At 36.7% G+C, this 13,636-nt stretch overlaps 1 protein-coding gene and 1 pseudogene across 4 annotated transcripts in view; both read left to right on the top strand.

Annotated features, from left to right (window-relative positions):
* LOC147862765 (uncharacterized) overlaps positions 1 to 13,636 on the top strand; it is an 89,987-nt pseudogene that overhangs the window by 41,845 nt on the left and 34,506 nt on the right. The gene's annotated exons all lie outside the window — the stretch shown is intronic.
* On the top strand, positions 571 to 12,987 carry LOC147862769 (sterol 3-beta-glucosyltransferase UGT80A2-like). Of its 3 annotated transcripts, none has more exons than XM_087320792.1 (14): positions 571 to 1,980; positions 4,251 to 4,426; positions 5,222 to 5,452; positions 5,548 to 5,659; positions 5,750 to 5,917; positions 6,009 to 6,072; positions 6,986 to 7,043; positions 7,142 to 7,319; positions 7,453 to 7,583; positions 7,772 to 7,874; positions 8,000 to 8,076; positions 8,733 to 8,778; positions 9,973 to 10,139; positions 12,478 to 12,987. In XM_087320792.1, exons 1-14 carry the CDS (start codon positions 840 to 842, stop codon positions 12,646 to 12,648), a joined length of 2,823 nt encoding a protein of 940 aa, XP_087176918.1. In that variant the 5' UTR covers positions 571 to 839; the 3' UTR covers positions 12,649 to 12,987. The 3 variants fall into 3 exon arrangements, with proteins under 3 accessions (XP_087176918.1, XP_087176917.1, XP_087176919.1); XM_087320791.1 differs by having other exon boundaries at positions 5,219 to 5,452; XM_087320793.1 differs by having other exon boundaries at positions 572 to 1,980; positions 5,219 to 5,452; positions 8,733 to 8,780; positions 9,990 to 10,139.

Genomic DNA, 13,636 nt, shown 5'->3' with positions numbered 1-13,636 from the left:
GCCCATCGAGAATGCAAACTCGACTTTACGTTACCTGGGTCCTCACTCAAATGGGGGTGGAGGGGTGGTGGTGTGAGTTCTAGAATGTTTGGGTTTGAACCTAATTTACTTCCTTCAATCACGAGAGTTCAAGAATATATATGCAAGTCCTATTTATTTATTTATTTACGGTTTCTTTGGTCATTGCTCGAATGTATAAGGATTCATAGACTTCGGTGTCCGAGATACGATTGACCCAATCGGCCTTCCTCGGGTCATAACTCGGGCCGAAATATGTATGTATGTATGTACATTAGTGAATAGTTTGTTTCAAATGCATATCTGTAGGTCATTTTGACATACATACCTTACACAAGTTTTACAATCTACATTCTGAATCTGATGATACATATATCTCCTGGAATGAAAGAAGACACGCAGAATTTCTGTGATTTTTCTCTATGTATGTATACGCAACACTAATTTATGGACATTTTTTTGGCACATTGATGATGATGACAACAACAGCTCGCGGAATCCAGCCCCCCCCCTTGTACATCATCATCCTCAAGAGCCACTGATTACTTCTTTCCCTTCCCATGAAACCCTACTTCATCTGCGTTTCCTTCCAATACAGCTTCTTGGGCGATTTTGTTGAGCTTCTCACATCCGAAGGAATCATATTCCTGTGTTTTCTTCACAAAATTCAAGCTTTTCAGTACGTAAGAAGAGCGAGAGGGGGAGTGTAAAGAGTTCCATTTTTCTCTACAGATCTACGTTCTACCATGTAATGAGATTTATATTCATTAGACGGACAGAGAGAAAAACGAGAGTGAAAATGGCTCACATATTGTAAGGTCATGGAAAATCAAGAAATTATCGAAGAAGAAGGAACAAACCCACATGAAAGCTCATCTTCATCATTATCCTCTTCATCCACTTCATCCTCTTCTCCATCTCATACACAGTCATTTGCATCTTCTCCATCTTCACAAAAAGAGATCTCTGCACCTTCTTCTGCATCAGGCTCATCTTCATCGTCATCTTCGCCATTTTCAGAACCTTCTTCACCACCACCAAACGTAGCTATCGATCATGCCTCAACAAGTTCAATAGCAGGTATTTATCAGTATTCTAATGCCAATTCTAGTATTGAAGAAGCACATTATCATGTTGATGATGGCAATGGCACCTTAAGAGATCAATCAATGGTACAAGAAGAAATTTGGCCAACAACGTCTACTGGAAGGGTTTCTACATGTGAGTTAAGTGAAAATGAAGACAGCAATAGTATCCATACTGGACTAAATGGATCAGAAGCGTGTAATAGATCAGCTGTTTGTACTGGTTCAGCTGAATGTGGGACTGATGTCAACACTGTCGCTTGTTGTGAAGCAACCCATACTAAAAGCATTTTAGAAAATTATACTAATACGGCCCATACTGAAAGTACTTCAGAAAATCATGTTACCATGGAGAGTATGGGTGATGTTCTGGTCCTAGAAGAGCAAAAAGCAAAGGAAGATCAAGAAAATGGCTATAATACTAGTAAACAAGAACACATGTCTTTAGGTGCAGATTCTCTTAATAACAGAGTATGTACGCCTGTGGAGAATGTACATGATGATGTCGAAAGGAGTGCAATGGCAGGCAAAGATATGAGAGCGAATGATATTTGTGATGTTGACAAATCACAAAACATAGCTAAAGGGAATGCTATTGATTTGCGAGGAGACAGGACATGCGATACATCCTTATGTGCTCCAGAATTAGAAAAGAGTGTTGGGTCATCTTCTTCTCAAGTAGATATTGCTTTGGAAGATGGAACTGATTTTTCGAAAAACATAAAAATGCAGAATACTTCAGATGAATCTCCCAAGAAACCACTAGACCTGGAGGGTAATGATGCCATAGCCATTCAGAGATATTTGAAGTTGAAAGAATCAAATGTAGCAGTTTTCTCCGGAAATACGACCATCAGTCCTGACCAGACCCCCCGAGGTATTTTCTTTTGGTGCCATTAAACTTCGATTGATTGCAATATACTGGAGTCTTATCAGATTACGATCAAAGATGTTCTAATGGTGTGCCCAAATCAAGTCAATGTCATTGAGCAAGAATATTTGCCATGACATTTCCTAGCTCATAAGCTATTATATACGATTGGCTGTTAAATTAAAGTTAAGTAATAATCTTCTTCCAACTAGTGAATAAGAGTAATTGAAAGCCTATTTTTAATTGCATTCTACGCCGTATGCTTGTATACTTTTACCTATCTAGTGAATCTATAACCGTTTTTTTTCAATGAATCTCGTGGTCAAATAGTTCGTTTTCCTAGAATGAAGACCCAAAGTGCCAGTTGTAAGGATCTAGCTTCTGAATCATGTGATTAAAGGAAGTAGCTGGTATGAAGAGATCAGGCATTAGTAAAACAGGGGGGATAGTTCTATACTAACCATAGAAGTTCCTTCTGTGATTGATGAAAGGATCACTGATAAACTCATGGGCCTAATTTTTGCTTAACTCAAAAAATTATGCAATTCCTATTATATACCCTTTTTTAATGAATAAACTTAGTAGGCATTATTAAACTGCACATTGATAGGCTGGAAATTGCGAAACTAGGATCCAGATAGTAGGCTGAGTACAGCAGGTGATGTGAGGCATTTTCCAGCCTTAGAGTTAGAGCTATTAAAAAAATTACATAGTTTGAACTATATATTAAACCGAGTTACAAGTTTGACGTCCAGAAAGCAGCGTTCAGCAGATGTCAATACATCATATTAGACTTAGAATTTATGTGAGGTTTTTAAGCAATCAAGGCTGGCGCAATTAATGCAAAGATAGAATTGTTAGGAAGGTTTTGTCTTCTTCTTTTAGAAATCTTTACGTAATCAACAAATCATCTTGGCAACGTTGGCATGACAGGTCTTGGAACATGTTATAGAGCTCTATTTGACATTTGTAACTTTCATTAAAATTTATTACTGATAAAACACATTTTCTCAAAATAATCTAGGTTTTGGGTAAAAAAGTTGACAGGAAAGAAGTGTTTGCAGCATAAACCTGGTGTTTAAAATGGATAATAAGATTTATGAGAAAGCTATTACAATAAAATTTTCTGAAACAAATAGGGCCAAGACAAAAAATGGACAGAAAGAGAAGAATATCAACATATATATATCCATAATGGGTTGGAAGATTTGTGAAGGAATCTACTGTGTACATATATATATATCTGGTGTACATAATGGGTAGCTTCTTGTATCTTTCTACAGTAATCTATTGTGTCAAGCTTCTTAATCATGCTATTGGAAGGGATTTTTACTTTGAAAGTGAACTTGTTTCAAGTCATTTGACATGTAACAGCTCCTAAATCGTACCATTTTCAAAAACTATCAAAATTCATCTGCCAATGTATCTGGTCTTCAGTTGCCTGATGGACAATCAAACATAAATATAACTTAACAAAATCAGGAAAATAACACACAACTGTGATTGTCCCTTATAGTTATTGCTTTTATCTCACCGATAGAAAACCACCACCACTCCAAGAAACTGGTTTTTAGCAAGCAACTTCACGAACTTTGTTCATGATCATCCTGGAGTGCACTGTAGACTATTTTCATGCTTATTGAAGCCACGATGTTCATCAGATGAATTAAAATCACTTCAAATCTGAACTTCAGCAAACAGTCTTAAATTTGTTTTAATTCATACTCATAGGAGAGGTCAAAAGTACTGCCTTTCACAAAAATACGAAAACTAATTTCTATTGTAGATCAACACATCTCAACTTTTGCAACATTATGTCTACGGTTCGTGTTGCAGCATAGAAGAAGCGTGACAATGCTTGTAGCAAGAATTGGCAAGATTAGTGTGAAGAGAGGGATTTGATTTGCAATACTGGAATTCTTCAGGGGCTGAGCTCATTGTATAGCATGTCGACTTGATCTCTTTTTATTTACTTGGTTTCTTCTGTTTGAGATCTTCTGTTTATCTATTTTCTGGAAATAGATGAAAAATTAAACAGTTGGGAATTATGAATTATATCCAAGATTGCTTTGAATGTTTGAACTAAGGGAAAGTAGAATGATTAGAAATTGAGAGTGGAAAATTTCCTCATCACATATGTATGTTTACTCTAAAGTTATGATTAAGCTAAGAACATAAAGTTGGCATGCCAACTTTATTCAAGAATATCCGTTGATTTTAATGCTGGTCTTGCATGGAGCCTAAGAAGGATATTTTTTCTTCAAATATTGTTGTAGAAATAAATGGACTTAAACGTGCGCAAACAATGCCCAGTGGAAATTTTGAGGTTGTTGATGGGATTGTCCGATCAAGAAAGAAAGAAGATTTGAAGAGATCAATTACAGATAAGTACAACAGAGGCAAAGATACTACTGGTCTATCTCCAGGGTCAAAAATGTCAAGAAGAAAGCAGGTAACGCAGTCATTTCCCCAAAATTTTTAAAGAAACAACTGACAAGAAATATAGATAAGTTCATAGAAGATGATCCATCATAAGTAAAAGCAGAATCATGACAAGTTTGCCTATGGGCATAGATTGTATTCCTCCCAGTGTTTAATAAAAGTTTCTTGAATGGCAGCTTGACCCGGAACCAGTTTGAACTAAATATCAGTTTAGAAAGGAATAACTATTTAATGCTTATTTTGTACTTGCGATAAAATACATTACCATGACATAATGAGAAAGAAAAGGAGATTTTTATCTTTCAAATAGCCAGCTTGCTAGTTGGCCAACCTCCTTGTATGTAACTCCCAAGAATCTATCTTATCTGAGAATCTATATAAGAAGTTCATCTGGATCCGACGATAATTATTCTTTATTGATTTGGGCAAACCACTAATGTTTTAGCAGCCATATGAATCTGCCCAAGTCATTTATAATGTTGTATAAACACCGGTCAAATATGTTCTCCTTGTATGGAGTAATGGATTACTAATATAGATTTGAAGATAGAAGTTATTCGATCAAAGAATGCATTCTCTTAGTTTATATGCCTGCAGTTTGTCAGGTATTTCAGATTCATGTATCGACTATACTGACTTTTATATACCTTATGGAAATTGGTGTGTAATTTGGATTATAAAAGTTCTTTATTAGAGAATAATAATATATATTGGAAATTCTGTTAAAAAGTATGATTTATCTTAAAGAATTAACGCTACTGTTAAATACGAAGTTAATCTTCCTTGTCATTTATGATGTTAGAAGAAACTTGTGAAGAGGATTTGCAGAATACAAAAAGATGGCACTGTTGAGTTTGATGCTGACAAAAGTGCTGAGCTTGTACCTGGCTTATTTTCCACATCATCATATGAAGACTCTTCACATGATGAAGGAGATGTGAACAGTTCCACACGGTTACCTCTGCAAATTGCCATGCTTATTGTTGGAACACGGGGAGATGTTCAGCCTTTTGTAGCAATAGGGAAACGTTTGCAGGTCTTTTATCTAGAATTCAAAATGTATGCATGGCAAGTTTCATAAATACTATAATACAAAATGCCTAAATACCTTTTGCCTTAATAATTTATTAGGAATATGGGCACCGTGTAAGGCTGGCAACCCATTCAAACTTTGAAGAATTTGTTTTGCAAGCAGGCCTTGAATTCTATCCATTGGGAGGTGACCCAAAAGTTCTTGCCAAATGTATGTTGACTTATGAAACATAACACTTGTAGACTTTGGTGTTGAATGCATTTCTGCTAACAGCTCCACTGTGTTCATCATGTATAACAGACATGGTAAAGAATAAAGGTTTCCTTCCATCGGGAACATCAGAGATCAGGATACAAAGGAAGCAGCTTAAATCCATCATTAACTCTCTTTTACCTGCCTGCACATATCCTGACAAGAGCAATGTGCCTTTCAAAGTTCAAGCAATTATTGCCAATCCTCCAGCATATGGTGAAGTTACATGCATTTGGATTTCGTACACGTGGAAACTCATTGCTGCTAAGGTTTTAAAATATAGAACAGTATTTGGTACTGATTTCAGGTCATGTTCACGTTGCCGAATACTTGAACGTGCCTTTGCATATTTTCTTTACTATGCCTTGGACGTAAGTATGCTTCTTCTGTTGAGTCAATATAAATGCTAAGCATAAACTAAGAGCCTAAAGCTTGATGCATACCTGTTGATTCTAAATCATTAGAAATGCTATCATGTATGCAAACTTGAAGGTAGTTCTAGGATTTGTAAAACCTCCTATTGCCATTGGTTGCATGTTCCCTGACATTGATTTGAACATTGAGCCACATCCAAAATAGCTATGATACTAAGGATGAATAAGAAGGAAAATAGATACGTAGTTCTTAGGGGCCCTTGAGCTTGTGAATAGAGAGCTTGTGATGTCTATTCACGGGGTTAACACTCAACTCGGGCATGTGTGGTTTTTGTTAGGACCTTCAAGAGACTAGGAGGGATAGTAAAAAGCAAAGAATGAGTTCATGAGAATTTAATAAAGCGTGTTGATAATTCAGTGTTTGATAAACTGATATTCAATGGTGCGGGGCTGTGAATTTAGAAAGTATCCATGCAAGATTTTGTGCCTCTGTGCTTGTGACAAAATGAATACAATGCGTCCAAATTCTTGCTACTATCTTGTTATAGTGCATTATCATCCATATGCCAGTGAGAACAGGACATGTGGGATTTGTGTGGTCTGATGTTTGATTTCAATGCTTGGACATGAAGTCTGGTGCTAGTTATAATGTCTCATAGTATGAGCATGATATGACTAATATTAGTATAGAGAATTGAAAACATTGGACTGCATACAAATATATTCCTCAAATTGCTTGGTAAGGCTATTCCTTTCATATGTGATAGTACTGATCATTGCTTGCAGCATGTGTATATTTACACATTTTTTTCATATATATTTAATATTTTATGAAGCATACCACAGATCCCCAAGTGAAAAATGTAGTCAAATTCATCTACAGTCATTTACCTTTTCTCTATTTTTTCAGGCCAACAAGTGAGTTTCCACATCCTCTTTCTCGAGTGCATCACAATGCAGCAAACCGGGTAGAGCATTCTTAAAATAGCTAAACTTCTTAAGGAAAGCCAAGGAATAAACTAGGTTTTTCTCTTAACTTACTTGACTAATTTATTCCATGCTTCAGATTTCGTACCAAGTGGTGGATTCCCTTATTTGGATTGGAATACAAGGGCTGATTAATGATTTCCGAAAAAAGAAACTTAGGCTACGTCCAATCACCTACCTCAGTGGTTCTCAGTTGTCTGTCTCAAAGCTTCCTACAGGATATATTTGGAGCCCACACCTTGTTCCAAAACCAAAAGGTGTATAGTTAACTTTTTTTCCCAAGCGTCCACTTGTTGTTATCATGCTATAATAGGTAATATCATGCATTGAATACCTATCGCAGAAGTTGGCTGAACCAATTGTCGAACTGCATTGTTTGTGCAATTGCAGACTGGGGATCAAAAATAGATGTAGTTGGATTTTGCTTTTTGGACCTTTTGCAAGATTATCAACCCCCCCAAGATCTGGTGCAATGGCTTGAAGAAGGGCCTCCTCCCATTTATGTGGGCTTTGGAAGCTTAGTAAGTTGAGAATATCTTTTATGATATCCTTTTATTTTGCATATGCATTGTCATGACTTCAGTTTTCCCTGTAATGTGCTGGCGCTCTCATGTTTCGTATCTCATTTATGCTTGTAAAATTTCACCGAAAATTGCATATGTTTGTATTTATGTTGTGCAACTCGGATAACAAGTAAAATCCTCCACAGCCCGTTGAAGACGCAGCAGGGATGACAAAGATAATTATTGAAGCTCTTGAAATCACTTGTCAAAGAGGAATCATTGGTAGAGGCTGGAGTGGACTTGGAACTTGTGAGTTTTAAAGTGCATGCGCATTGCCTGCTAATGTGTTCTTTAATGAATTGTAAAATATTACCTGAACATAATAAAGCATAATAAAAGACAGCATGAGCTCACATTGTTCCGTTGTTTTACAGTGGTGAAGCTACCTGATTCCATTTATCTGTTAGATAACTGCCCCCATGATTGGCTATTTTCTCAATGTGCAGCAGTGGTAAGATCTTAACCAGTCCTTGCATCATATTCCTGATTAAGTGGTAGCCTCTTATTTTGTTTAGGATTAGTATATGATGCAAATTGTGTGGCATTCACAAACTGGACGTATGTCATTAAGATGCATAATATCCAAAAATATGAGGAAACGTACTGCATCCCCTGGGCAGCCCAAGGAAAACCAGTATGTGTATCCATAAAATTCAGAATGTATGCATCAACTCACTCTGAATGAGGGCAGCTATGTTTGTGGCTCTATTATGGAGGAATGCTGATTATGAAGAATATCAGAGCAGTGGGCCTTCCATAGAGATTCACAAATGAAGAATATATCTTATGTGAAGGCCATTCTGTGCAGCCAGCAAATAAACCTGGTAACGACACCGTTATGCAGACTTGTGTTAGACATCAAAAGAAAAATCTATGTACAGATAAACACGCTTACATTATATATTTTATCTCAATATCACCAAACCAACTGGACATACATGCATGGCATTAAAATACCACAGGTTGACCATGGTCTTGATGAATTATGACTTCTGCATGTTTTTCATCTCGTATAATGGGTTTATTAACAATTAACACACTTGAAACTGTTTATTCCTTTTCCCCCTTACATTCTATTGTTGAGCTTCAGTTGTCTCCATGAAACAGGTTCATCATGGTGGGGCAGGGACCACAGCCGCTGGTTTGAGAGCAGCTGTAAGAATCCTTACGCTGTCTTTTCTTTTTCATGATGGGTAATTGTATTAATTACTATGATGTCTAACAAAGAAACTGAAGGGACAAACTGCATGCTCAGTCTGACATCGAATTATATTAATTACTGTTATATACAAAATTCCCAAAACCCGATATGCAAGTGTATGTGAAGGAGACCCAAAAGGACCGCAGTCTCAAATGGGAACAAAAATGAACACATTCCAGATAGTCTAATTATGTCCCAGAAAGTGAAAGACAACTGTCAGGATTACACATAGCCTTCTAGTGTTGGTTTGCTGAAAATTAATCACATGGATGCATGTAGAACGCCAGACCCTATGTGCTGGCCATTCATTTGCTCTATGAGAGACATTTCTCTGATCTCATCTTTATGTTGAAAGTTTCTGGGCATTCACATGAGCACTAGACATGATTCCACTCCTGGCTTTAGAAATCATCACATGGATACAATCTTATGGACAGCTGCTAGTTTCTCGTTATGATGCATCTGGAATAACCAGTGATGTCCCTGGGGATGAGTGGCAGATTGCATTTTGACCATGATTTGTGTGAGCTGTTTCATATTTTTTTGAGGAGTTCAGGGTGATGAAGAACGATAACTGATTTTTTTGGCTACTAGTTTTTTTTTACTTATACAGCCCTATTTTATAGAAAGCATAATTTTAGTATTTTTTAGCATTCCCCACAACAAATCTTGTACTTCTGTGGTTGGTTTTGTTTGATAACCAGAATTTGCATAAAATTTGACTCTTGATCATGATATAATAAATGTGATATATTGCTTGATGTATGCTGGTTAAGTTAGCCACTTGCAGTTTGCTGTACAGAGTCTGTGTATGGCGTTACGATGATGTTATTTTCTCTGTTTCTAAAATGAGGCACTAACAGTGGTATAATACGTGCATTTATGCCCTTACAGAAAGACAATGGTTTTATTTTCTGCATTGCTAAAATGAGATATGTAATGTACTACATGGAGGGCATGTAAGGGGTCTTCATTCTCACATTTATAAAATAAGGCAAATGTGATATGATAATGGAGGCTATGTATGTTCTTACAGCAATGCTGTGATTTTCTTGTTCGTAGAGAATAGTGTAAAATCTTTCCTTATCCAACATTAGTAAGTATTATTGGGTTGTGGTTATCTAGAAAAAGAGTTATTGAATCCACGGGTATTTCTGGTGCAGTGTCCAACAACTATTGTTCCCTTCTTTGGTGACCAGCCTTTCTGGGGAGATCGTGTATATGCCAAGGGTGTGGGACCCCCACCGATTCCTGTGGATGAGTTTTCTCTTGATAAGCTAGTTCATGCGATACATTATATGATGAATCCCCAGGTATTTCTTACTCTTATTTCTTTATTATGTCATGCACTTTAGGTTCTTTCAATTGAAATGTGTAAACTTTATTATGCAATACATCCTTTCTGCAAACTTTCCTAAGAGGTGCAAGCATGTGCAAGAAGTTGTTGGTGGATGTTGTTTGTCTGTATCAATAATATGATTGTCTTTTCTTTGATCCAGCCCTTGTTCTTGAAACCTTAATTTGATCTGCCCAAACATTTGAAAGCATAATTGAGTTGTATATTTGGATATTGATTTTTGTCTTGGCATTTTTTGCTGTAAGCTCAAAATCAACTTGGCATTTTTTGTCTTAATTCTTTTATGTCAAGCAAGTATGAGATATTCTGCTATGATTATATGGTGCATATGGAAGAAGTTGCACTGCATTCTTATTATGAGCCCTCTTGCATAGATTGCATCTGGTTCATCTTGGGTTGAGTCTCTTTTATAGTGGCATTATAATTCCGCTAATTGTTTCTTGCCTGTTTAACCATCTCACAGCATTTCAGTTGTCGCCATCAATAATAGATCCAAGAAGAATTAATTCACTTGGATTGGATAGGAAGTATTCTGTAGTCAAGTCATGTTAAACCCAATCATTTGTCTATAGGTTCCTCATGCCTTGGTCCTTACTATTTCTTTTACTAGTTCAGAGGAGCAATGGTTGGAACTTGAGTGGTTTTTTTTGTGCAGCATCCAACACCTATTAATCTAATTACTGAGATTGAACTCAGGTGCATGATTAATAAACCTTTGGTTTACCACTAGAATACAGCCAGTGGTTTTGTGATTTTTTTGTCTTAGTCCTAAGTATTAACAAAACACCTTCACGGCAAGCTTTACCTTAACTGTATAGCTTCCCTTTGTAACAAGGTTGGTGCAATGAAATAGGAACCATGGGTACAAGTAATGAAACAAATGCAATGTAATCTTGTTCGTTTTCCCTTAATTTCTGTGGTGGGAGTCATCCTCTTTCATACAAGAAAACGATGTCTAAAAGTAGAAACTATTATTTGCCTCTTTAGTTACTTTCCTCTTTTGTTTGGAATGTTTTAGTAACTTTGACACTCCCCTCAAGCTGGTGAATTTCCTTGCCATTCCTAGCGTGGATAGAATTGTTTGGAATGTTGGATTACTTAATTCTTTAGAGAGAATATCTGCTACTAGTTGATGATAGGGCATCTGGCGTGCAGATCAGATCCCTATCCACCTCCATGAAGAAATATCTGTCCACCTCTATGTGTTTCATTCTGTCATTCTGTACTGAACTATGTGCTATCTAGGACTAGCTGCTTAATCAGCATCTGTATATGCTTCTATTTCAACCCCTATTCTTCTTCTAAAAAGATGTCCTGGACTGCCTTTTAGACATTGCATCACTCAATGTACTGCCTGTAAGTGTACCTTCCTTGGACTATGCATGAATTGGTTTGCCACACTGACTGCAAATGCAATATCAGGCCTCATGTATATATTAGCTTTCCAACCAAGTTTTGGTACATTTCTTTGTCTATATACTCATCTTCCCAATGTTCTCCCAATCTGTGGTTTGGGTCAATCAGTATGTTAGCTGGTTTGCAAGCCAATTTCCCTGTTTTGTCCTTTATCAAATCTGTAACATACTTCTGCTGAGAAATGGAAAATCATTGTTTAGAGCAAGCCACTTCAATTCGAAGGAAGTATTTCAGCTTTCCTAATTTCTTCATCTCGAATTCTTTGTTGAGATGTTTGTCTAGAAATTCCTTCTCTTCCCCATCATCCTCTGTAATCATAATATCATTATTCGTAAGTATACAATAAGTGGGGTGGCTAGCCATTGGGGACTACCTGTTGGGACTGGGTTCTCCCAACCCAGGGCGGTGCCCCAATTGGAACAGAGGCGGGGCTCCCTGGTGTTTCCCAGTCAGTTTTGGGATAAAACAGGGGCACCACAGTCATAGAGATAATACAACACATATCATGTGTAAACTTTTGTATAGACAGCTTTGGGACATCTCCTACCCTAGCTACTGTACCTAATGAACCATTTATTGTAGCAATTTTTTGAATGTGATCAGTCACTCCTGAGTCTAACATTTAATCCAATGAAAATGGGTAATTCAAATGAATCAATCATACTTATTTATATGTAATAAATAAGGATGATTGATGAGTCGTGTGATCGATCAGTCACCTGAGTCTACAACCTAAGCATTTCTCTTATCCTAGAGATTTAACCAATGAAAATGGGTAACTCACATGAATCAAAGGAACTAAGGCTAATTAAGATATGCAGCTTTTCATTTGTGTATGATGGCAATAAGGAGAGGTCTGTTTGTTCAAAATTTTACAGGTTAAACAAAATGCAATAGCTCTAGCTGAAGTGATGAAAGGGGAGGATGGGGTTGAAGGTGCTGTGGCTGCCTTCCACAAGCATTTACCACATATAATGCCGACTACTACTAAATTGAATGCTCCAAAAAGACCTAATTCTTTCTATGGTCATCTATCGTGTTGCTTTTGAATATCATATTTATATCTATCTTTAAACAAAATGCAATAGCTCTAGCTGAAGTGATGAAAGGGGAAGATGGGGTCGAAGGTTCTGTAGCTGCCTTCCACAAGCATTTACCACATATAATGCCGACTACTAAATTGAATGTTCCAAAAAGGCCTTCTGATTCTTTCTATGGTCATCTATCGTGCTGCGTTTGAATACCATATTCTTTCTTTTCCCAAGCAACATATGTGATATCCAATGTATATATCCTTTGTGCTTTGAGGATACCCTTGTAGAAACATTTAGGATAGTTTTGAATGCTCAAACACCATATTGATTTAATTGCCTTGAATCTGTTACTTATTTGTAAATTGTAAAACTCATTAAACTTTAAGGTACAATCCCCTCTTCAAATTCTGTAATAAACTTATCCAAGAGTATTGGTATCTAGTTACCAGCCAAGCAAGTGCCCATCTTTTATTTTACCTGTGAAGGCATGAACAATGTTCCAATCTGAAAGCTCTTTTTGATACGTGACATTGGGATGGACTGCATATTGAAGATCTACACAAGTAGCAATGTCTTCATATGTCAATTAGCTCCCAACAAGATACTGGGAGTACAAACAATTTCTTCACTTGCACAAAACACTGGGAGCAGGTAGATATGTTTTCAAATAAAACCCACTAAGCTGTAACCTTGCTGCTCATTATTATAATTATGCAATACCAAAAACTTCTCAGTGATGTCGGGGATCATTGCAAAGGTTAGTCCAAAAGATCTTGCATTTCATTATGACTGAAAGGTGTTGGGCATCATTGCAAAGGTAGTCCAAAAGATCTTGCATTTCACTATGATTGAAAGGTGTTGGGGATCATTGCAAAGGTTAGTCCAAAAGATCTTGCATTTCATTATGATTGAAATACGTTTTCCTAATGACAATTTAAGGACACCAACATTTTCATCAAATGATAAACATTATGATTTTTAAAAAGATATATAATCTATACAA

This window comes from Azolla caroliniana, unplaced genomic scaffold (assembly GCF_043228905.1).
Source record: "Azolla caroliniana isolate FFs.n. ecotype wild unplaced genomic scaffold, voAzoCaro1.0.p SCAF_6, whole genome shotgun sequence".
In the NCBI taxonomy this organism is placed as follows: domain Eukaryota; kingdom Viridiplantae; phylum Streptophyta; class Polypodiopsida; order Salviniales; family Salviniaceae; genus Azolla; species Azolla caroliniana.
This window is presented reverse-complemented; position numbering and strand designations above follow the sequence as displayed.